The 21,239-nt window shown below is 48.3% G+C and overlaps 1 protein-coding gene across 3 annotated transcripts in view; it reads right to left on the reverse strand.

Annotated features, from left to right (window-relative positions):
- The window catches only part of ARAP1 (ArfGAP with RhoGAP domain, ankyrin repeat and PH domain 1), a 76,310-nt gene that overhangs the window by 21,552 nt on the left and 33,519 nt on the right, over positions 1–21,239 (reverse strand). For all 3 annotated transcript variants that reach the window (XM_074216797.1, XM_074216798.1, XM_074216799.1), the window contains 19 exons: positions 20,718–20,811; positions 19,968–20,088; positions 19,442–19,644; positions 18,968–19,074; positions 18,136–18,335; positions 15,706–15,791; positions 14,688–14,870; positions 11,273–11,447; positions 9,182–9,316; positions 7,597–7,732; positions 6,722–6,824; positions 5,979–6,174; positions 5,318–5,363; positions 4,518–4,681; positions 4,190–4,402; positions 3,259–3,364; positions 2,777–2,924; positions 1,885–1,971; positions 160–228 (listed from right to left, as the gene is read on the reverse strand). In XM_074216797.1, the coding sequence (XP_074072898.1) occupies positions 160–228; positions 1,885–1,971; positions 2,777–2,924; positions 3,259–3,364; positions 4,190–4,402; positions 4,518–4,681; positions 5,318–5,363; positions 5,979–6,174; positions 6,722–6,824; positions 7,597–7,732; positions 9,182–9,316; positions 11,273–11,447; positions 14,688–14,870; positions 15,706–15,791; positions 18,136–18,335; positions 18,968–19,074; positions 19,442–19,644; positions 19,968–20,088; positions 20,718–20,811 (2,572 nt within the window). The remainder of the gene's footprint in view (positions 1–159; positions 229–1,884; positions 1,972–2,776; positions 2,925–3,258; positions 3,365–4,189; positions 4,403–4,517; positions 4,682–5,317; positions 5,364–5,978; positions 6,175–6,721; positions 6,825–7,596; positions 7,733–9,181; positions 9,317–11,272; positions 11,448–14,687; positions 14,871–15,705; positions 15,792–18,135; positions 18,336–18,967; positions 19,075–19,441; positions 19,645–19,967; positions 20,089–20,717; positions 20,812–21,239) is intronic.

A 21,239-nucleotide genomic window follows, 5' to 3' on the forward strand; every position in this document is an offset into this window, starting at 1 on the left:
AAAATACCAGGGTTAGACTCCCTGGAAAACAGACCTAACAGGGAGGCACCAAAGTGCTGTTTGACAGGCTCAGGGTGGATGGGCTGCAGCACCAAGGACATCTCCATGTGCAGAAGTCAAGACTCGGGCACTAGGTTCCAGAGTCCCTAGGTGTCTCACCTTAACATGCTGCTCAGTCTCTGTTGCCTTCTTTTCCAGATATACAGTACAGATGAAATCTCCAGCATGCTGTAAGGGGAGAAGAAAGTCAGAGAGAGTAAAAGGGGAAGAACAGGGACAGAATAGCACTAATGCTCTGGCAGCATATGGAGCAATAAAAGGCTGAGGACAGTGTGTTGTATAGGATAGCACATTGAATTCAAGAAGAATTCAAACTTATCCAAGAGACTGAGCAATTTTTTTTTTAGGTTTTTGCAAAGCAAATGGGGTTAAGTGGCTTGCCCAAGGCCACACAGCTAGGCAATTATTAAGTGTCTGAGACCAGATTTGAACCCAGGTACTCCTGACTCCAAGGCTGGTGCTTTATCCACTGTGCCACCTAGCCACCCCGAGACTGAGCAATCTTAATCTCTCTGTGCCTCAGTTTCTTCATTTGTAGAATAAGGGAGGCAGAACTCAGTGACTTCTAAGGTTTCTTTTTGCTCCAAAATCTATGATCTTATGACCTCTAGGATCTCTACCATATCTCTCATCCTCTGATTAATCTCTCCAAGGAATTCCTTTTTCCAAGGCTAGGTCTGTCTGGGGTTGGGCATGTTGGGGGTGGGGGTAAAGGTGGGGAAGGGGTTGGAGAAGGTGAGCACGGGACAGGGAAGCTAGTTAGTCAATATGAAAAGAAACAGAAGCCCTGGACTAAGAAGGCAGAGGGAAAGTCTAGCTTAGACAAGATGAAAAAAGGGAGTCTGACCAAGATGAACCTGGAACTGGGGGAGTGGGGAGGACAATGGGCTGATAAAGGACAAAGGAATTAGGGACAGTGGAATAAATCGAATATGAAAATAGTTGATGTTGGCATGCATTAGACAGTGTAAGGCTAGGATTAGATCCCCCTAGCTCTTTGGGGGAGTCCATTATCCCTTGGTCTAAGAAGAGGAATTAACTTGTTGTAAGTTCCTAGAATCATTGAATGGAATGTAAACCTGTTCTTCCCCCAGGAGAGGAGGAGATGAATCCAGTTCATTGGGGGAACAAATGGGTCAGACACCCTAGGATTGAATCTATAATCTGCCAATAATTAGTCTTAGCAAGGTCACAAATTCTTTAAGTTTCGGTTTCTTCATCTATAAAATAGGGATGGTTATTCTTGTCCTGAGGCAGTTATGTGGTGCCATAGATAAATGGCTAGGCCTGGAATCAGGGAGTCTTATCTTCCTGAGCTCAAATTTGGCCTCAGACACTTTACTAGTTGTGTGACCCTGGACAAGTCACTTCACCCTTTTTGCCTCAGTTTCTCATTTGAAAAATGAGATGAAGAAGGAAATGGAAAATCACACCAATATATCTGCCAAGAAAACCCCAAATGGAGTTGCAAAGAGTTGGATACAATTGAAAAATGACTAAACAACAAAAAAAGTATTCCCAGCGCCTAACCTAGTAAGCATTTCTTAAATACTGACTATCAATTGACTGGCTGACATGAAGGCAGTGGCTGTTTTTTGTTTTGGTCCTTCTATAGATAGTAAATAGTTAACAAATGTATATTAACAAGTGAAGGAATGAAGGAACTTAAGGAATTGAGGGGGCAGGGGAAAGAACGGGAGCTGGCTAGAAGGCAGGCTCCTTCCCTAGTGATTTATAGGTTTAATGAAGAAAGGCCAGGAAAGGGAGAAAGAGAAAGAGGAAAGGGAAAGATGAAGCCTGGCTGGAGCTGCTGAGTTCCCTTACCTGTGTTCCACTGGCTGAGCCTGCCACCCTCATCTTGACAATGGCTGTGACCTCCTCTCGCTGCTTCCTCAGCTCCTCTTCATCCACCTGTAGGGAGAAGTGGAGGAAAATAAAAATTGAGGGGGGAGAAGGGGATATTGCCTGGGATGGGGCTAAGTGGCTGATACCCTCTTACAAATTCTCCACCAGAATCCCACAAGAGATCACTGGACGTGGGGGCTCTCCATGTGACCTTGGGAAAATCTTTTCCTTTTGTAAAATTAGGAATCTGGATGAAATTCTCTTTATTCAATAGACAAAAACCTTTATGTGTATATAATATAGGAAGCTAATCTCTGGTCATAATCATATACTCTCAATTAAAAGATTAAGGTATGCCCAAGGTCCCTGCCAGGGATGACATTCTATATTCTGATTTTTCTTTCTAGACCATAGATTTAGACGCTCATCTTATAGGAAATAGGTCATGGGGCAGAAGATGCCCTGGTTTGCCTGAGGAAGAAGCAGAGACAGGATTAGAATCCAGATCTCTGACTCCAAAATCCTCATTTTCTCCACTCTATACATGCTGCCTCCTCTTTTGTTCTAAGGTCTCTTCCAGTTCTGCTACTTTATGTTCTATGTTCTAAGGGACTTAAGATAGATTGAATCTGATTCCTTCTTTTTATAAAGGGGGGGAAATCAAAGACAAGAGAAGGGAAATGACTATTCGAGGTCACACATTGTAAGTTAGAGATAGAATCAGCACTAGAAAACTAGGTGTTTTGACTCCCACTCTAGAGCAATCTGGCTGGTCCTCTCCTTGTCCTAGGCTTGGGATCCACTGGACATGAGACCCAGTCTTTTGTTTTTCTGGGTTTTTTTATTGCCATCACTGCTTCCTGAGACATACATTGAACACTCGGACATAGTGATCGATGAGGTCTTCCACTACTCGGCCAGCCTTGTAGTCCTGACCATCTGTCTGGAAAAGCGTAGGCCCAAAAACAATTGCCAAGTTGTGGGTATTCATCTGATTGGTGTCTGAGAAGCACTGTACACTGTGAAGAGTAAGAAGATTTTGACTCAGGGTGCCCTTTCCCCTAATCTGAGAAACCTCTTAAAATCCCTTCCCTAGAATGCCCAGGAACATGAGAAAAAGACCCCAAGAGAGAGAGCACCACAAAACTACTATAGTAACAAAGCCCAGATAGTTCTTCAGCCTGAAGGAAAAAAGAGAAAGAGGGGAAACCTTTCTCAAAGGGAGGGAGCAGAGCCCCAGATTCTTGCATTGTGATTGCAAGTTCCATAGATGGGATGAGCCAGCTTGGAACATCAAGGAAAGGAGGGGTGTGGGGTAAGAAGAGATGAAGAACTGTCTTCCCTGGCTCTCACCAGTACAGATGGCTGATGAGGGCCTTCACTGTGGCCCGGTTGACAGGGGGCAAGAGCCCCAAGAGCTCCTGGTACCTAGAAGTCTTCTCTTCCTCATTCTCGATCGCTGGGGACAGGAGATAGGAAGGGATGAGATCTAGGCCTTCTGGGGCCTATGACCCCTTTGGTTTCCTTCCCAGTTCCAGGCAACCTTTCCCAGGTCAGATTCCCCCAGCACCCACCACATACAACAAACCCCAGAGAGGGGTGAGTGGCAAAGACAGTAGTTGTTTTGTCCATTGCCCCACAAGACTGGGAATCTAGCAGGAGAGGAAGTTAAGGAAAAGGACTGGGTTTAAGGGGAATATTGGTTATTCGACCAATTAGTCATTATCAGTCAGTCCAGTCTATTTGATCAGTCTTTCAGTCAGTCAATTCATTTATTAGTGAGCAGAGCCATCTGTCTATCCATCAGTCAAAATCAGAGTGAGAGGGGATCATGGCAGCCACCTAGTCCAACCACCAGCTGAAAAGGAATCTTATCTACAACATACCAGAAGCAGTCACTCAGAACTTTGTTTGAAGACCTCCAATAAAGGGGCAGCTGCTGCCTCCTGAGGCAATCCCCTTACTCAATTCCATTAACAAGTTTTTCTTTACCTCAAGCCTAAGTCTACCATTTGGAGATTCCATCCTCCTCATCCCACACTGTTCTTGGGTCTTCCTTGCCCAGGACAGCCCTTCTGTATGGGTGAGAGACAAATATCTAATCCCTTCAGTATAATAGCTCAGGGCTCTTCACTATCCTGGCTTGTCTGCAGGCCCATTTGTCCAACACAGTTCATCAATCTGTCCATCAATCTGCTGTTAGCTTGGTCTTTCTGTTGGCTACTGTCAGTCAGTCCGTCCATCTGTCAGCTAGACAGCCCACAGATCCATGTGGCGGCAGCACCTGCTGTATCGAGCCAAGCACAGCGTTGAGTCCGGGTGAAGAGGCCATCGGGCAAGTCCCGCAAGAAGCGCTTGAGGGCAGAGGAAACATCATCCACATGATGCTCCCCCTCCTTTAGTCGCACAGAGCGGGCGTCCCGACGCAGGCTCTCCAGGACCCGTTGTGTCTTTGACGTCTGCCCACATTTACGGTAGATGCCCTCTGATGTCAATCCTAAGCAACAAGGGAGGGAAGGGGGGCATCATAGAGGGGAATGATCCTTGGAGAAGGAGAGGGGTAGCCCTCCCATCGCCATGGTCAGAGCCGGGGCCCCAGACCCCCCACTCACCACACTGCGTGATGTAGTCTATACATCGGTAGACGATGACAGGGATGTCGGAGTCCCCTAGTTGCTGCTCAGACAGAGTGTTCCCAGAGCTCGCTGCTGCCTTCTGGATGGCCCCCAGCCACCCGGTGAAGTCCAGCTTCCTTTCCCCCTGAATGTATAGGGTCCTGGACCCAGTGCCCAGTCAATGTCACCTCCAGGAAATCCAATGTGATTCACCCTCCCTACCCCACCCACAGCGCTCCCTTTAGAAATCTCATATTGTCAGAAAGAAGGATCCTTAGGCATTACTTAACCCACTTAACTTTTTAAAATGTTAAAACTGGGGTCTGGGGAGGAGAAGACACTTCCCAAGGTCACAGAAATTAAGGTAACAGAACCCACAGCTCCCAACACCAGAATAGAGGTTTCAGAGTAGGAAGGAACCTCAGGGAGCAGCTGGTAAACCCTGTATCTGCATAGGAATTAACGGCTGGGTTGTCGCCACCTCCTGAGGCAGCCTATTTCACTCTGAGACAGTTCTAACTGGAGGAAGTTTTTCCTGTGACCTCCTCTCCCCATCTTTTGTCACCTCCCCATCGCTCCTAATTCTGCGCACTGTAGCCATGTGCAATGTTCCACTCTGCTTTGGGAAATCTTTGTAACCTCCTTTGTGGGTTATCTGGAATGCTGTTTCCTCCCCAAGCTCACAAAGGTCTTCAAGACTAAAGAAATGTCCCAAGCCAAGGTTCCCCTGCAGACCGCACGGGGACCCATGGAAGCAGCTGAGGTCTCCCCTCTCCTCCCAGGGCCTCCATTCTCACCTCCCTCGCTCCACCAGCACGAGGACTTCCTTATCCCCCTCGATCGCTGAGAAAGAAGAGGAGAGGTTCAGATATACACACATCTGTGCCTTGCTCCCCTCCTTGCTTCTTAGCAGTCGGTCCCCAGTACAGCAGGTGTGAGACACATGCACTGTGGATCTCCCCGTGCGAGGACTCATGTGTGGTCCTTCAGTTATGCACGGAGAAGAGAAGACTCAGAAGGGCCTGGGGAGCCATCAATTTGTCCCACCCAGGACTGGAGCAAAGCAGGAGGGTGGGGAAAGGGGGGGGCGGGAATGGAAGGAACAGGCAGCGAGGGTAGATTTGATTTCCAAGGAGACAATCTGACAGGATCAGGGTCAAAGAATGTCAAAAGCCAGAAAGAACTTTTGAGATTATCTAGACCAAATCCCTCAATTTATAAGGGGGGGGGGGGGGGGAGAAGATCCCTGAATGTGTGATAGGAAAGATGAAATTAGCACCACAGGCCTCTGAACAGAGAATCCCAAGATCCTCCAGGTCAACCTCCCCCCTTCCCTTATTCTACAAATGAGGAAACAGGCCCAGGGAGGAAGAAGTGATTTATCTAAAGACACACAGTTACTAAGCAGCCTTCAGGGGGAGGAGTGGAGGGGGCTCATAACAGAAGGGTCCTGCCTACATAGCTCTTGAAGCTTTCGGAGCTGTAGGGCCTCCTCGCTGGGGCTCTCCTTGAAGACTGCTCGGAGCTCAGAACCGGTCAACGCAAACCAACCCTCCTGGGTCCGCTGCAAGCTGAGGCCAGCCTTATATGAGAGGCGGCCCAGACGCTCAAAGTCTCTGCCCAGCAGCTCCTCCGCATGGACCGGCACAAAGGCCTGTGGGAAGGAAGGGGTGTGGGATGGTGGGATCCATTCTGGCAGCCCCCTGCCTCCAGCTCTGGAAACCTGACTTATTCTGGGCCTTCCTCCAGCATTCCTCACCAGCCCCTGGCATAGGAGTCTCAATACTTGGAAAAGTACTCCCAAGGGGCTGATCTCAACCCCCTCTGTTGCCATCTCATCTTCCCTGTTCCCTGTGCCTCTCTACCCTCCTCCCCTCCAGGTTTTCTCCTAGATGCCCTGTCTAGTTCAGTCTCTAAGGAAACAGGGGCTTAACAAAAGTCAGGATTGTAGGCAGTCTTCAATGAGAATGAAAGCGAGCATCTGGATCCCATCCCCTCTCCCTCTCCCTCTCCCTTCTCAATCCAAACAGGGCCAAATCCTGTCTTCTCTAAGATATCTTCCCTGACTGCTTTAGCAATAAGGATATGGCCTCTCTTGGAGCTTCAGTCCCTAAGAGTCCAAAGACTTGTGAATGGACATATCTAAGAAAGGTTCACCCTGGTCCTGCTACATCTCCCCTTTATCCACTAAGCACACCCACCTTAGCAATACACTTGATCCATTCTCGAGCCAGGTCTGGACTTTCTGATCCAAATAGGTACATCCTCTCAGTCTCTGTGTACACTTCAAAGGTACTGTCAAAGCTATAAAGAAAAAGGCACAAAGAGATGGGAGAGGAGGAAGAGGTTGAGAGCAGGCTCCCTTGCCTTTACCCACTTCCCTCTCCCATTAACCTCAAGTCCTCTTTTTATCTTCTCTTCTGTCACTCCCTATCACCTCAACCTCAAGTCTTTTCTCCGAATCTATCTCTCAACTTCTCTTCCTTGTTTCAACCCTTCCAGGTTCTCCTCAGCACTGAGAATTCAATCTGTATGCAGTTTCCTTGTTTTCATGCTTTGACAGAGAGGATGGAACTATGGAAATTTTGGTGGGGAGGTTGGATGGAGGAGTAGGAACATATTCATCATCTAAGGCAGAGTTTCTAGATTATACAATGCATAATTTTAGAATAAAGAATTTTAGAATCCTAAGAAACATAAAATACAGGATTCTAGAAACTTGGAATATGGGAAAACATGAAATCCTAGAATCTTGGGAGAATTTAGGATTTTTAGAATGACAGAATCATGGGAGATCTGAATGAAAATGTGAAGAAACCTTCTTCAAAGTCATGTAGAAGTAGTGTTAGGACTAGAATCCAGGGCTCTTAGCTGCTCTGCCTAGCTCTCAGACTTTTCAATATACCACTTTGAAGAGGAGGAATGGGGAGGGGGTCACCCCCAAGAGGGGTCATCCCCAAGAAATCCCCAAGAGACTGAGGGAAGGAGAGAACATGGCAGAAGCCCTGGGCAATAAAAGGGGATGGGCCCCCACAGAGTCCAGGGGTTGGGCTGGGAGATGGAGGGAGGAGCTCACCCATGAGTGTCAGATGGGGGGATAGCCAGGCACACAATTTCATTGGCTCGGATCTCCCCATTGGGCACAACAGACCGTTCATTCTCATAGTAACTCAGGACACCATCACTGAGGACACACCAGCGTCGGCTGAACTCTGCCCAAGATGAGGAGGAGGAGGGAGAGAGAGGTTAAGATCCCTCAGGGCCTGCCTCTTCTACATCCAGACCACATTCTAAGTCTACCATCTTCTTTCCCTTCCCATACCCCACACTGGTGCCACTAAACTTCCTCTCTTGGGAGACTGTGGAGATAACTGGCTTCTTCCAAGAAATCTTCTATCATTGACTTGATCTGATTATACTAAAGCTCCTTAAGCTTCACCAGGATCACAATATTCTACAAGGGTGGTCAAAATTAGCTTCCCTGGCTAAGACTGTGGAGTCCCCGTGGGGGAAAGACTTGGTTCTCTCTTTCCTATATGTCCACTCCTTACCTCCCCCGCCCAGTTGTAGGTACAGCAGGTACCTAGTAAAGATTGATTGTTTTACCCACCACTTAAGGACATTCTTGATCAATAAGAACAGTTCAACTTTCCTTCTACAAAGACTCATGAGGGTTTTGTAACAGGGACGAAATAATGTATTGTGTCTTATAGTTAGGCCTGAGCAGATTCCAGATTGAGTTGAGTTCAGAATGATCTGGCTAGAATTCAGAGCCATTCATTAACTGGTGCCCCCCTACCTTTCTAGCTACCATTCACCTACCCCCATCCCTTCAGGAAGGGACATTCACTAAATAAGCATCAGCTCTGTGCCAGATGCTGAAGATAAAAAGACAAAGAAAACATCAGTCCCTGCCCTCAGGAAGCTCACAATCCTATTAGGAAAATAACTTGTCCATAATTATGTAAAGAGATTGGAAGGCAGGCAGGCAGGTAGGCAAGAAAGGAAAGAAAGGAAAGAAAGGAAGGAAGGAAGGAAGGAAGGAAGGAAGGAAGGAAGGAAGGAAGGAAGGAAGGAAGGAAGGAAGGAAGGAAGGAAAAGACAGATAGATAGCCAGAAAGATGGATAGAAAGAAGGATGGATGGACAGACAAACAGACAGACAGATGGATAGAAAAATATTTACAAATATGAAGCAGAGTTAGGAAAGAAATTTGTCTATTTGTTTGATGGGGGGGGGGGGGACAGAATATACAACCAAGAGAATCAGGTCTTGTGTAGGAGCTGGAATTGAGCTTAGTTCTCTCACCACCATGTCTTTGATAAGAATGTCATCTCCTTTGCCTCCCTCTTTGTCTTCACTGACCAAATTCCTACCTATCCTTCAAAACTCAACTCAAACTTCACTCCCTCCAAAAAGCCCCTGCCCCCATATTGTACCCTCTCAGGCCTCATCCTACCCCTGCTGTGCCCCCTGGACAGCCTTGTCACATGGTACATGTGGTTCTCATCTCTCTCTACCGGATGGTAGACTTTGTGAAGATAGGTGCCATGTTTTATCTCCCCTCACCCTCAGTGCCTACCATTCAGAGAATGAATTGTGAGATACATAAGCTAGGGCAAAGGTGAAGATGAGCAGGATGAGGGAGGGGAGGAACCCACCTTCTCTGGCACGCCGCTCCTGCAGGGGCTTAGCCACAGAGGCTGTCTTGAAGAGGAAGCCACTGTGGCTCACGGTGGGCTGAATGACAGAGTAATGCTTCTCCACAACACTAACTGGATCCAGTCGGGGCATCCCTGGGGAGGGGAGGGAAAAGACAAAGAAAAGGCAAAAAAGGATCTTTGATCAAGAAGGGGCAGGGTCTCTCCAACTCTCCCACCTACTCCAACCATTGGCAAAGCAACCATTCAATCCCAACCCCTCCAATATGAAACATGCTGACATGACAGTCAGAGAGCCTAAACTCAAATCTGGGCTCTGTAACTTGGGAGCCTCTGGGACCTTGGACAAATTTCTCTGGGCCTCACCTTCCTCTTCCATTTACATGAGGGAGGGTAGAATAGAGGATTCCCAAAAGTCCACAGAGCTCTGATGTTCCAGATCTGTGAGGCTAACAAGGGGCTCCAAGCAAGCAGACTGACCCCTCAGAAGTTCCTCCACATCCTCTAGCCCTGACATGCTCAGGACTTTCCTCTCTGGATCCGACTTCACAGCACTTCTCCAACGTATGAAACATGTCATGTTGTGTAGTTGTGTGTATGTGTTTTGTGTATTATGAAGAGTGTGTGCTGTGTGATTGTGTGTATGTATGTATTTGTAGGGTCTGCATGTATGAGCATTGGGGTGGCTAGGTGGTGCAGTGGATAAAGCACTCACCCTGGAGTCAGGAGTACCTGGGTTCAAATCAGGTCTCAGACACTTAATAATGACCTAGCTGTGTGGCCTTGGGCAAGCCACTTAACCCCATTTGCCTTGCAAAAAGAAAAAAAACCTAAAAAAAAAAAAACAGTTGCAAGTATGAGCATGTGTGTGTTTTGTGCATTGTGCAGAATGTATATGTGTTATGTAGTTGTGTGTATGTCTTTTGCTGTGTGTGTGCAGTGTGCATGGACGCGCGCGCGTGTGTGTGTGTGTGTGTGTGTGTGTGCGCGTTGTCTGGGGCAGGGCTAGGGGAGGGGTCTTCTCCTTCACCCAGAATGCACAAAGTTCCACAAAGCTAAGAGCCAAATAACTCATCTCCTCTCATGCCAAATGCAGTGTGCAGCCTCAGCAGACACTTCATCAACTTCAACTGCCTGCCTGAGCTCCCTGGCCCTACGAGACCCTGTGCCTCAGCCCGGGTGGGCTAGGCAGTCTCTTAGCTGACCAGCCCCCACTCCCTCTGGGGTCCTCTTCTTCTCCAAGGGGAAGACACACATGATCTAGGCTGTGCCTGCCACAGCTCCAGGGTGGGTGGTGGCTGCCTGGGACTCCTGAGTGGGTGGTCTCTCCCCTGCCCTAGACAAAGGCTCAAGGAAGTCACTAGTCCAGGCCAAGGACAAAAGGAGAGCCAAGGTCCCTGACCCTGATGACCTCACAGTCCTTGATCCCCTTTTGGATGGTCTAGTCGATCCAAGCTTAGAGAGACTCCCCTCAAAATATAGCCTAGGTGCAGTCTCCTAGCTGACATTGTTGAAAGAGCACTAGACTTTGAGCCAGGAAGACCTGAGTTCAAATTCGGCCTCAGACACTTACTAGCTGTGTGACCTTTGGTAAGTCACTATAACTTGTTTGCCTCGGTTTCCTCAACTGCAAAATAGGGATAACAGCACCTGCCTCTCAGAGGTGTTGTGAGAATCAATTGAGATCATAAAGTACCTAACACAGTGAATCACCTGCAGGTTTATTCCATCCTTCTAGGTAGGTAGGGAGTCTCCTTCTCAGACTTGGAGCTCCCAGAGGCCTTGCTTCACTCCTGGGGCCCTGAGCCCAGGGACCCTCAAGTTCCCCCACCCTGACCATCCCTGGAGTACCATCAATGACTTTGCTTCTCCTGGCTCACCCTGGGTGGTCTGGCTCCAGTTTTTCCATTCCCGACTCTCTCTGGATTTTACTTGCACACACACACATAACAACACACAAATACAATCACACACAAGCATACCTACAACCAGAGATGTATGGATGCTGACACAGAGATACACTGGCACATGTACACTCACCACCCCCAACACAGTCACACGAATGTGTGTGGCCAGGCCCTTCCCCCTTACCAGAGGTCTGGTTGTTCCTGAGAAACTCCATCTGCAGCCTCTGGCCAGCCTGCCCAGCCACGGCCAAGGGCGTGGGGGCTGCAGGGTCCCCTGAGAAGCAGTTGATGGAAGCCCCGCAACCCAGCAGGGCCTGAGTCTCTTCGAGATCGGTGGTGGTAACAGCCACACAAAGGGCCTGGGGGTGAGATCAAGCTGGGTCAGACCCAGGAGAGGGGAGAGGGGATGCCCTCCTCTACCTCCTGAACCCTCCCCCTCCCATAATAATGGCAGCTAGGCCCAGGCACAGGGAGCACCTGAGAGCAAAGAGATTGGGAGGAAGGGGGTAGGGAAGGGGGAATGGGAGAAGAGAGAGGGAAGAGAAAGGAGGAAAGAGAGCACAGGGGAGAGGGAGAGATGAAGGAAGACCCAGGGACAGAAAATGAGGGAGCAAGCAGTCAGTCACCGAGCACTTGTCAAACCCGTGCCAGTCCTGAGTCAAGTACTGGGAGTCCAACAAAATGACAAAGTGGGGAAAACAGGACTGGGAAAGGAGAGAAAGAGAAAGCTAGAATTGGGGGAGGGACAGGAAACCAAGAACAAGAGGCGGACAGAGCAAGAGACACAAAGGGGACTCCTGGAGATGAAATAGGTGGATGGGGCAAAAGGAGAAAAAGAAAATGAAAGGGGGAAAGGAGAGGGAAGCAAACAAAGATTGGGGGGATGGGGAGCAGATGCAGGGAGACGGAGGAAGAGAGAAGACCAGGGAACTGAAAGGGAGAGAGTGGAAAGAGACAAAAAAAAAAAAGAAAGAAAGAAAAGAAAGATGGACAAACCAAGAGACTGGGGTGAGGGGAAGAGGAGAGAGATCGACCCAGGGATGGGGGAAGAAAGGATGTCTGAGAAGCAGAAGAGGGAATAAAACAGAAGAGAAGGAAGGCAGAGGGAGAAAAAGAAAGAAGGAAAAAAAGAGAGTGGCCAGAGAAGGAGAGGTGGAAGTGAGGGAGTGTGGGGCTGGAGCAGGGTCACAGATCAGATCCTGGCTTCACCCCGAGGCTGCAGACCCCCAGGGAGGCTGGTTCCTGGGCCTGGGTCCCGGCTGTGGTCGAATCCAGTTTTAGCTCAGCCTCTCTCAGACTCTCGGTCTTGGGAAGGGGAGGGAAGGGCAGAACTAAGGAAGGCGGGATGAATTCACAGTCAAGTCCTCCTACATGTGAATTCCTCACCGCCTGCCTGCTGCCCCACCAATGGGAGCTGCCTGGCCCCGCCCAGGCCACCCCAACCAGGCCAATTCCTTTACCCGGAGCAGGCCTGGCCAGGGAGCCAGACTCGGGTCCCCCCAGCTCAGAGGCGGCTCAGCTCCGCTCCAGGACTGGTCAGGGTGCGGCTGCCCAGGAGGTGGGGAAGGAGGCTCCTCCAAAGTTCATCAATCCTGCCTCAGGACACACACACACACACACACACACACACACACACACCACATGTGTGCACGCACGCACACTATACACACCACATGCATACACACACCACACATACAGACACTACACTTAAGATACACATGTGCACACATTAACACATTTAAGACACACATACACACACACACAGCACAGCCTAGGAAGGGAGCTGTGTACCCAGCTATCTGGGACAGATATGACTATGGAGAGCTCATGCCAGGTTCCAAGGGGGGACTGGAGGTCCAAGGTCCTCCTGGAGCCTTGTTCCACCTCGATGGGGGGCAGGGGGTGACCCAGGACCTCGGGGAACTAGTTTGGAGCAGCCCAGCTGGTTTCCATGAGCCCAGCAGGAAATAGCGCTGGGCGTCAGGCCTGCTCCCTTTGGCAGGACCTAGAGGCAAGAAGGGAGGGTGCAAGGGAGGGAGGGAAAGGAGGGGAGCAGCTGGAGGAGCAGAGTAGGGGCCTTGGGTTAGAACAGAATCATCAACTCAGAAAACTCAATCACAAAACATCAAGAGCTGGGAGGGACCCTAGAACCAGAAAGTCAGAACTGGGAAGGCCCTTGGAACCCAGAAGACTGGAAATGCGGGGACCTTAGAACCAGATGTGGGAGCTGGAGGGACCCTGGAACCCAGAAGGTTGGAGATGGGAAGGACATGAAACCCAGAAGGTCAGAGGGTCCTTAAGGATCAGGAAGTCCTTCATTTTACAGGTGAGGAAACTGAGGCCCAAAACTCCTGACTCAGGATACCAGGGTTCTTTCCACAGTATCACTATACTAACCCTAAAACTTCTAGTCTTGGCTCTGATGTTCATTCTCTAAGTGAACTCATTACCTCAATCTCCCCTTGTCAAACAAAGGGAATAGAAGAAATTGGTCTCCAAAAATTCCTTAAATTCAGACATTAAATATCTAGGTACTATGTTCAAAGGACCCTGGTTTTAATCCTGACTCTGCTACTAACTAAACTGTGTGACCTTGGGCAAGTGATTCCTCGCTTGCTTCTTGTTTCTTTCTCTTCAACTAATTCTTATCAATCCAAAATTCTAGGATATCCTCAAATACTTCAGGACAGTGGGGAAAGTATTAGCTTTGAAACAATCAGGACACCTGGGTTTGAATCCTACCTCCAAGGGGTTCAATATGAACTATTTGACCTTCACCTCTGGGGGGGGGCTTACTTTTTGCATCATCAGAAAACTAAAGGATCCCTCCTTTATTTTGGATGAGGGGTGCCCCAGGTCCCTTCTAGCTCCACCCTTGCATGCAAAAATGGGGGGAATAGTGGCTCTACTGACACTGAGTCTCATTAAAAAGTACAAATGAGATAACAAATACAAAGCACCCTTTAGACCTTAAACTGTGACAGAATATCCCAAAAGTCTTATGTTATTAAAGTTTAAAGTCATAGTGGGGTGGCTAGGTGGTGCAGTGCATAGAGCACTGGCCCTGGAGTCAGGAGTACCTGAGTTCAAATCAGACCCTTAATAATTACCTAGCTGTGTGGCCCCGAGCAAGCCACTTAACCCCATTTGCCTTGCAAAAACTTAAAAAAAAAAAGTCATAGGAAGACTTTTGGGACATCCCATGTCAGTGTCTATTATTATCATCATTCTCATTCTCCTCATCATTAGTAGTATTTATTATTATGTTCTAGGAGAAAGAAAAAGGATGAGATTAGGGCAAAGCATGTCAGGGTGGGCAGCATGACAGAGAGGGGGGGGTTGGGGTGGGAAATGGGGTATCCCACCCAGACAGACAAAAGAATTCAAAAAAAGTTGCTAGATGATCATGAGGTCATCTATCCTAATAACCTGAAGTGTGGCCACTTCTGAGGGTCTGTCCCCTTCTAAGACCTCAAATCCCAAGCCATAGGCCACAAGTGAGGTACCCAGCAGTTTAGCACCTCCAACAGACTAGGGTACAGGGCAGCCAGCTCAGCTGTTTTAAGGATGTCACCCCCAATGCACACACTCAGGCTGACCTTATCAAGCTCTTCTTGCTTGCCGAAGAAACGGTGATAACGGCGGTACTTGCCCTCACGGTACTTGGCCTCCATGTGGTACCGTCGGTCCCCAGGGCTACTGTTAGGGTGTAATGCTTCACTAGGGGGGACATTGGCTGCCCAGAACCGCTTCCCAGCGTCATTCCCCAGATGATGGAAGAGCTGAGAACACAGAATTTGGGGAAGGAGAGGTCAGGAGTTAGCAATGACAGCATCAGTGCCCCTTCCTGACATTCCATGTTCCTCTCAAAAAATAGAAACTAAGGCCAAAAGTCTGAGGAGCATCTTTTAGTAAGTACTTGAACTTCTTCCTATACAAGACTGGGTCCTGGGCTCATTCTATTAGGCAAAAACAGAACAATATTCAGGAATTAGACAGGAATTGGACCAGATAGACAGGTGTTTAAAGAAAAGACAGATGGATATTTAGAGAGGATAGAAAACAGATATTTAGAAAGGGGACAGACAGACAGATAAATACACAGTCATTCAGAGAGAAAAATAGAAGGAGAAATGAGTATTTAAGGAGTGGATAGACATCAAGGGAAAAGAAAGACAGACATTTATCGGGGAGGGATAGGGGATCCTCCAGCTGCCAGCTCCACCCCACCCAACATCTGGAGCATTACATTCCTGAGGTTCTCAAAGCTTGGGGTAGGGGGTGGGGAGCATCTGTCTGTCTCCTGATGAGGAGGGCGGGATTTTGGAAACTAGCCCTCTACCCCAGCTCCCCAACCCAAGATACACACACACCCCAGTGATTTCCGGCCAAATATTCCTGTCTGGGCCCAGTAGGGTCACTCTCAGAGGTTGGGCAGGGGGAAGAGGGAGGGTTTCCTCTAGGCTCAGCAGCCTCTTGGGCTGGACTTTCTTTGATCTTGGGACATGCGGGCGGGGGGGTGGGGGGAGTGGAGGTTGGGAGGGAGGTGTATAATTGAGGGTAGTCAAGAGTCCATCTCCTTGCTGCAAAAGGAAAGGGAGAGAATGATATTCTCACCTCAATCAGATCCTCTGTCCACACCTTCCGGTCCATCTTTAAGCTACGAACCTTGGAGATAGAAGGCCCCAGCCATCGATGCTCCCCTGAGGAAAGGGGTGCCAAGTGAAACAGCTGACCAGGTATGGAGCCTTCCCCACCCCCAAGCAGCCACCTTTCTCATCTCCTGCTCCTGACCCCAGGAGGAGACACATACATGGAAAAGAGGTAGATTGTAGTAGAGGGGTGGGGGAAGGAGAGATCAGGGTAGAGAAATAGGAAAGGAAAATGATGGGCAAGGGAGAAAAGCAATGTGATCCAATGAAGTGAACTCTGAACTGGGAGTCAAGAGATCTGGGTTCTAGTCAAGCCAAAAGGAAAAAACTTCCCAACAATCTGACTTGATTTGTTTTTCTCCTTACAGCATCCCCTCCCTCCTGACCTCCCTATTTCTGTAGAGGGCACCATCATTCTTCCAGTCACAACCATATCTACAAATGTGACCTTCTACTCTCATTCAATTCAGTCCCTAGCCAAATCTCGTAGCTTCTAAATTAACCCATCTCACAGACATCCTCTTCTCTCCAGTCCCAAAACCATTTTCCTAGCCAGGCCAGGGCCTCATCACCTCTCACCTACACCATGAGAAAATCTCCCAATTGGTCTCCCTGTCTCAAGTCTCTCCCCACACTCTGAGCTTCCTCCACACAGCTGCCAAAGGAATTTTTCTTAAAATACAAAACTTTATCTCACAGAACTCTTCTTCATCAAGTCCATATTCCAACCAAACCGAAAGTACCTCCTCTCACACACACTCAGTTCTACTATTGGTACTTCCTCTTCCTTCGGACTCTGAATCTACAAGAAGAATCCCCATTGTCATTCCCAGAATGATTGTCATTTACAAAATCCTTGCCTCACAACAATCTTCACTCCTTGTCACTCCCCAGTTCAAAGAGCTTCAGTAGCTCCCTATGGCCTTTAAGATCAAACACAATCATCTGTTTAGCATTCAGGTTCTGGGTCTGATTCTAAACTATCTCTCCTGGCTAAGTGAACATTATTCCCCAACCCTCTCCTTATGCATTCTTTATACAAATTGCTCCCTATTTAGGACATTCTTTCTCCTGCTTGCATGCTTTTGCATAGAATGCCTCCTGCCTCATATACTTAACCCCCATCATCTCCAACTTTTGGAATATCTAACTCCCTTCAAGACCCAGTCAAAGTGCTGATACCAAAGAGATTTCCTGACTGCCCCTCCCATGAATATGTCTTTATCTTATGTACATTTTTAATTTATTTATTTGGGAACATGTCAATAAGGTCCCCTGTGCTTTGTTGCTAGCATAATGGCTGTCCTATAGATGGTAGTTTTTGAGACAGAATGGACCTTAGAAGTAATGTCATTTTATGTATGAAGAAGCTGAGGCACAGAGAGTTCAAGTGATCTGTCCAGAGAACCATATCTAATAAGTGTCTGGGTGCAATCACAACCCAGGTCTTCCTCACTCTCACTCCAGTACCCCATTCTCTAACCCAGGTTTCCTCTCTTATCCTTTGGGGCTCTAGGCTCTAATGCCCCCACCCCAACTCCAAAGGCCATTTTGGTCTTTCCACTTGGAAGCATCTGGTCACCAATAGCTTTACCTCAGCCCCTGCACTTAAATTACTTTGTACTGAATTGGCACAGATATCAGCCTAGCAAATTGCAAGCGCATCACTCTGGACTTTGTATTACCTAAAAAAATGCTTGATGAATTGAATTGAATTTTGTAGAGGAAAACCCTGTTCAAATAGGTATTGGCCCAATCATGAGCATTTATTAAGTACTTATTGTGTGGGTCACTGTACTAAATACTGGGACCACAAAGACAAAGATTAGACTCACTAGCCTCTGAGCTTCCTTCCAGTTCTAAGACTACAAATCTGGGGGCTTGGGATCCACTAAGACCACATGCTGTTTTTCACTATCACTACCCTCTAGCCACATCTCCTTGCCTGAACTCAGCCTGGCATTTGAGGCTCACTACATTTGGCACTTTTATCTCACAGAACTTTTCTTCATTAAGTCCATATTCCCATCAAACTGAAGGGTACCTCCTCTTGCACACTCAGTTCTGCTATTGGTACTTCCTCTTCCTTCTGACTCTCTGAATCTACAAGAAGAATCCCCATTGTCATTCCCAGAATGATTGGCATTTACAAAACTCTTGCCTCACAACAACCTTCAGTGACAGATATTGCTACACCATTAACGATAAAGAAACTGAGACCCAGAACAGGGTAGTGACTTGCCCAGAGTCTCACTGCTGATAAGCATCAGACTCTCAGATCTCTTGACCCCAAAGTCCAGAGTTCTTTCCCCTACATTCTGCCCTTTTCCCGGAAGCTGTACCAAGAGCACACCAGTCTCCCATGTTTGTAGCAGGATGGCTAAGTGTTATGTACCTGCACATCTCTTGCAAATCACAAGGCAGAGATTGATGGAGGCCCAGTCTGGTTTGGGGGCTCCACAGTCAGCGCAGAGTTGGTTAGGGGCATCGGCCCAGATCTGCTCAGCCACATCCATGGTGGACAGGGCTTCCGCAATGGCGCCCTCCATGGCCTCCAACCATTCTGCCTTCTCCAACTCTGTCTCAGCCGAGAAACTAGAGGAATATGGGTGGTGAACAAAGCTCAAGGGAGTTAATGAGGGATGCAGCCTGGATGAAGGGGGATGGTGCCAGTAGGAGGGCCCATGTGAGAAAAGGTAAGCAGCCCAGGGGCAGTGGAAGGTAGAGCCAAAGGGGAGGAGGTCATCTGGTCGAGAAATAACTCAGGGCTGGAAGAGGTGGCAAACAAAGATAGAGAAAGCAAGAGGGTTTGTTCAACATCAGAATGGAAGGGGTGAGACAAGTGAATGGTCTAATGATGATGGCATTGGAAAAGTTGGTTGTTCAAGGTGGGGGAGGAGCTAGGTAAGCAGCCGTGGATGGAGAAGGTGGGAGGATTAGGTTGTCCAAGATGATGGGATAAAATCAAAGGAGACAAATATTTTGAGAAAGAAGATGTGGAGAGTAGGGTTGTCTAAAGCTAAGGGACTGGATTGGGAGAGAGAAGTCACCTGAGGGTCGAAGTGATGAGAGGAACTGGGATGGAAAAATTAGGAGCAGCCCAAGACTGGGTAAAAAGATCAGCCTAAAAATGGGAGTAAGGGGAATGAGGTAGGTGAAATATGGTAGACAGGAATGAAAAAAGCAAGTGGCTCGAGGACAGCAGAGCTGGGAGTCTAAGAGCTCACCTGAAGATCCGATAAGGAGTAGTGAGATCAAAGCTTCTCCGATCTGAGTCTTTCACATTGCCCACACTCATATCAATGGAAGTGATGCCTATACCCAACTGGTATTCCTGGAAAGAAGATGGATCTAGAGTTAGAGTTTCAGGATAGCATATGGCAGGGGGGGAGTTGGGGTGGGAGAAAGGAGGAATGGGAATGTTGGGGGAATGAAGGTATTGAAGAGGATGATAATATATGGGAGGAAAGAGTTCAGGAGGTGAGGGTATGGGGGGGGATATTTGAAGATGATGAAAGTATAGGGAAGAGGGTACCCAGGGGGATGATGGTATGGGGAACAAGGGTACAAGGGGTATGACACAGGAGATGAGAGTTCAAGAAAGATGGGAGGATGGGAAGAGGCTGAAGAAGGGGATAAGGGTGATGGGAACTTGTGGTTCCCTTGGCTCCACTTGACTCCTCCTCAGAACTCATGATCACCTCCAAGTTCTTATACAGCAGCACCTTGTCACCAGCCACCACTACATAGAGCTTGTTCTTCACCCCTCGCAGTTCCAGGCTGCCAGCTTGGTCAGGGATCCCAGGATACTGAGGCTCCATGGGGCTGGCCTTTGAGAGCCTGGCTCGGACCCGCTGCTCCTCCATTGCCTGCTGAAGGGCCTGCATCCAGTCCTTCCGCTCAGCTACACAGGACAAGGGGAGGAAAAGATCTTACTCTACCACACTCACCCACCAAGTGATGACCCTCAACTCTTTCCTAGCCTGCTCAATTATCACTACTTTCAAGGAAGCCCTATTGGGTTAACCCCCAGCTCTTATCAGGTCTTCATTTTCCACTCCTTAAACATGCTCTTTCATCTCAGCTTTGATGCCCATGTTGTGGATGTGGGGTCTGTTTCCCTTCACCTGGGGTTGAGTGGCAGGAAGAACAGTGCTATGAAAAGGTGGGGCTACATTTCCTGATGCTCAATGCCACATCCTCAGCTCTCCCTTATCCAACCCTCACCATCACTCTCAGCTCGGAAGACAAAGGTCCGGTTGTGTGTGATGACTTCAAACTTCTGGTCGCTGATGCCAGAAACTCGAGAGATGGAGGAAACAGGAATGAAACGCTTGGAATAAGCATCCTAGAGCATCAGAGGGAAGGGAAGTAGAAAAGGCAGAGAGCACCCAATGGTGGGTCACTCGGAGATCTGACTCTCCAAAACCCAACCCTTCAGAGCTCCCTGAAAATGGTTTCTAGGTTATCCCTTCCTTCTCTAGAGGATCAATGAAGGAACCAGGCTTCAGTATGGGTACAGGCTCAACCTGGAGGGAAGCTTGGGCCTTGTTCCAGGATCAAGATCAGGTTTCAGTGAATGATAAGAATAGGATGGAGAAAGAATTTTTAGTGTTGGGTCCCTGGGCTAAGTGTTTTTCTACAAGTATTTCATTTGACCCTCATAATGGACTTGGGAGGTAGAGTAGGGTTGGGCAGTATTCTCCCCAATTTACAGTTGAGGAAACTAAGGCAGGCATAGGTAAAATGACTTTTCCAGGGTCATATGTTTGAGGCTAGATTTGGACTCTTAAGAACTTCCTGCCTCCAGTCCCACCACACTAATCCATTGAGTCACCAGCTACCTTGGGGGGGCAGGGAAGGTGGGGAGAAACCAAGATTAGGTCAGTCTAGGAATAGAATTGTATCTCAGTCCAGTTCCTGGGTCAAGAATCACTATGGGCTCAGGGTTCATTCCAGAATCTACTGCAGTCTCACCTTGTCACTATCAAAATATCGTAGGTAATCAGTGTCCAGTCTGACCCATCGCTTCTGATAGATGTAGGATCTGGCAGTGTAGGATATGTGGGGCCTTAGGAAAAGACAGTCATAGGCAAAGTCAGACTTCCAGAGTCTGCTCCATGGTCAGGGACCCATAGACATCATGGAATGGAGCCCTGGACTAGGAGGACCTGAAAAGCCTGGTTTTCCATCTACCTGTAGGGATGGATGGTCTTCAACTGAAGAAGAGATCCCAAGGTTGTAGGATTTGGGGGGAACAACAAGAGGCAGGACTGGACAGCACCGTTAGACTCTGAGGCCCATGGAAGGCCAAGGTGCCAGAGACTGTAGGAAGCTTAGAGAATTGTTCTTTCAGGGAATTGGGGGGGATCTTCTCTGTAGTCAGCAGACTAGGTCAGATGGCCTCAAAGTCCTTCCCTACTACATGTCCCAAAACTCATGAAGGGAAGATCTCTAAGTACCATTCATAGGAAATTTCTATGCCCTACTGATAGGAGA

Source organism: Macrotis lagotis, chromosome 1 (genome assembly GCF_037893015.1).
Source record: "Macrotis lagotis isolate mMagLag1 chromosome 1, bilby.v1.9.chrom.fasta, whole genome shotgun sequence".
In the NCBI taxonomy this organism is placed as follows: Eukaryota; Metazoa; Chordata; class Mammalia; order Peramelemorphia; family Peramelidae; genus Macrotis; species Macrotis lagotis.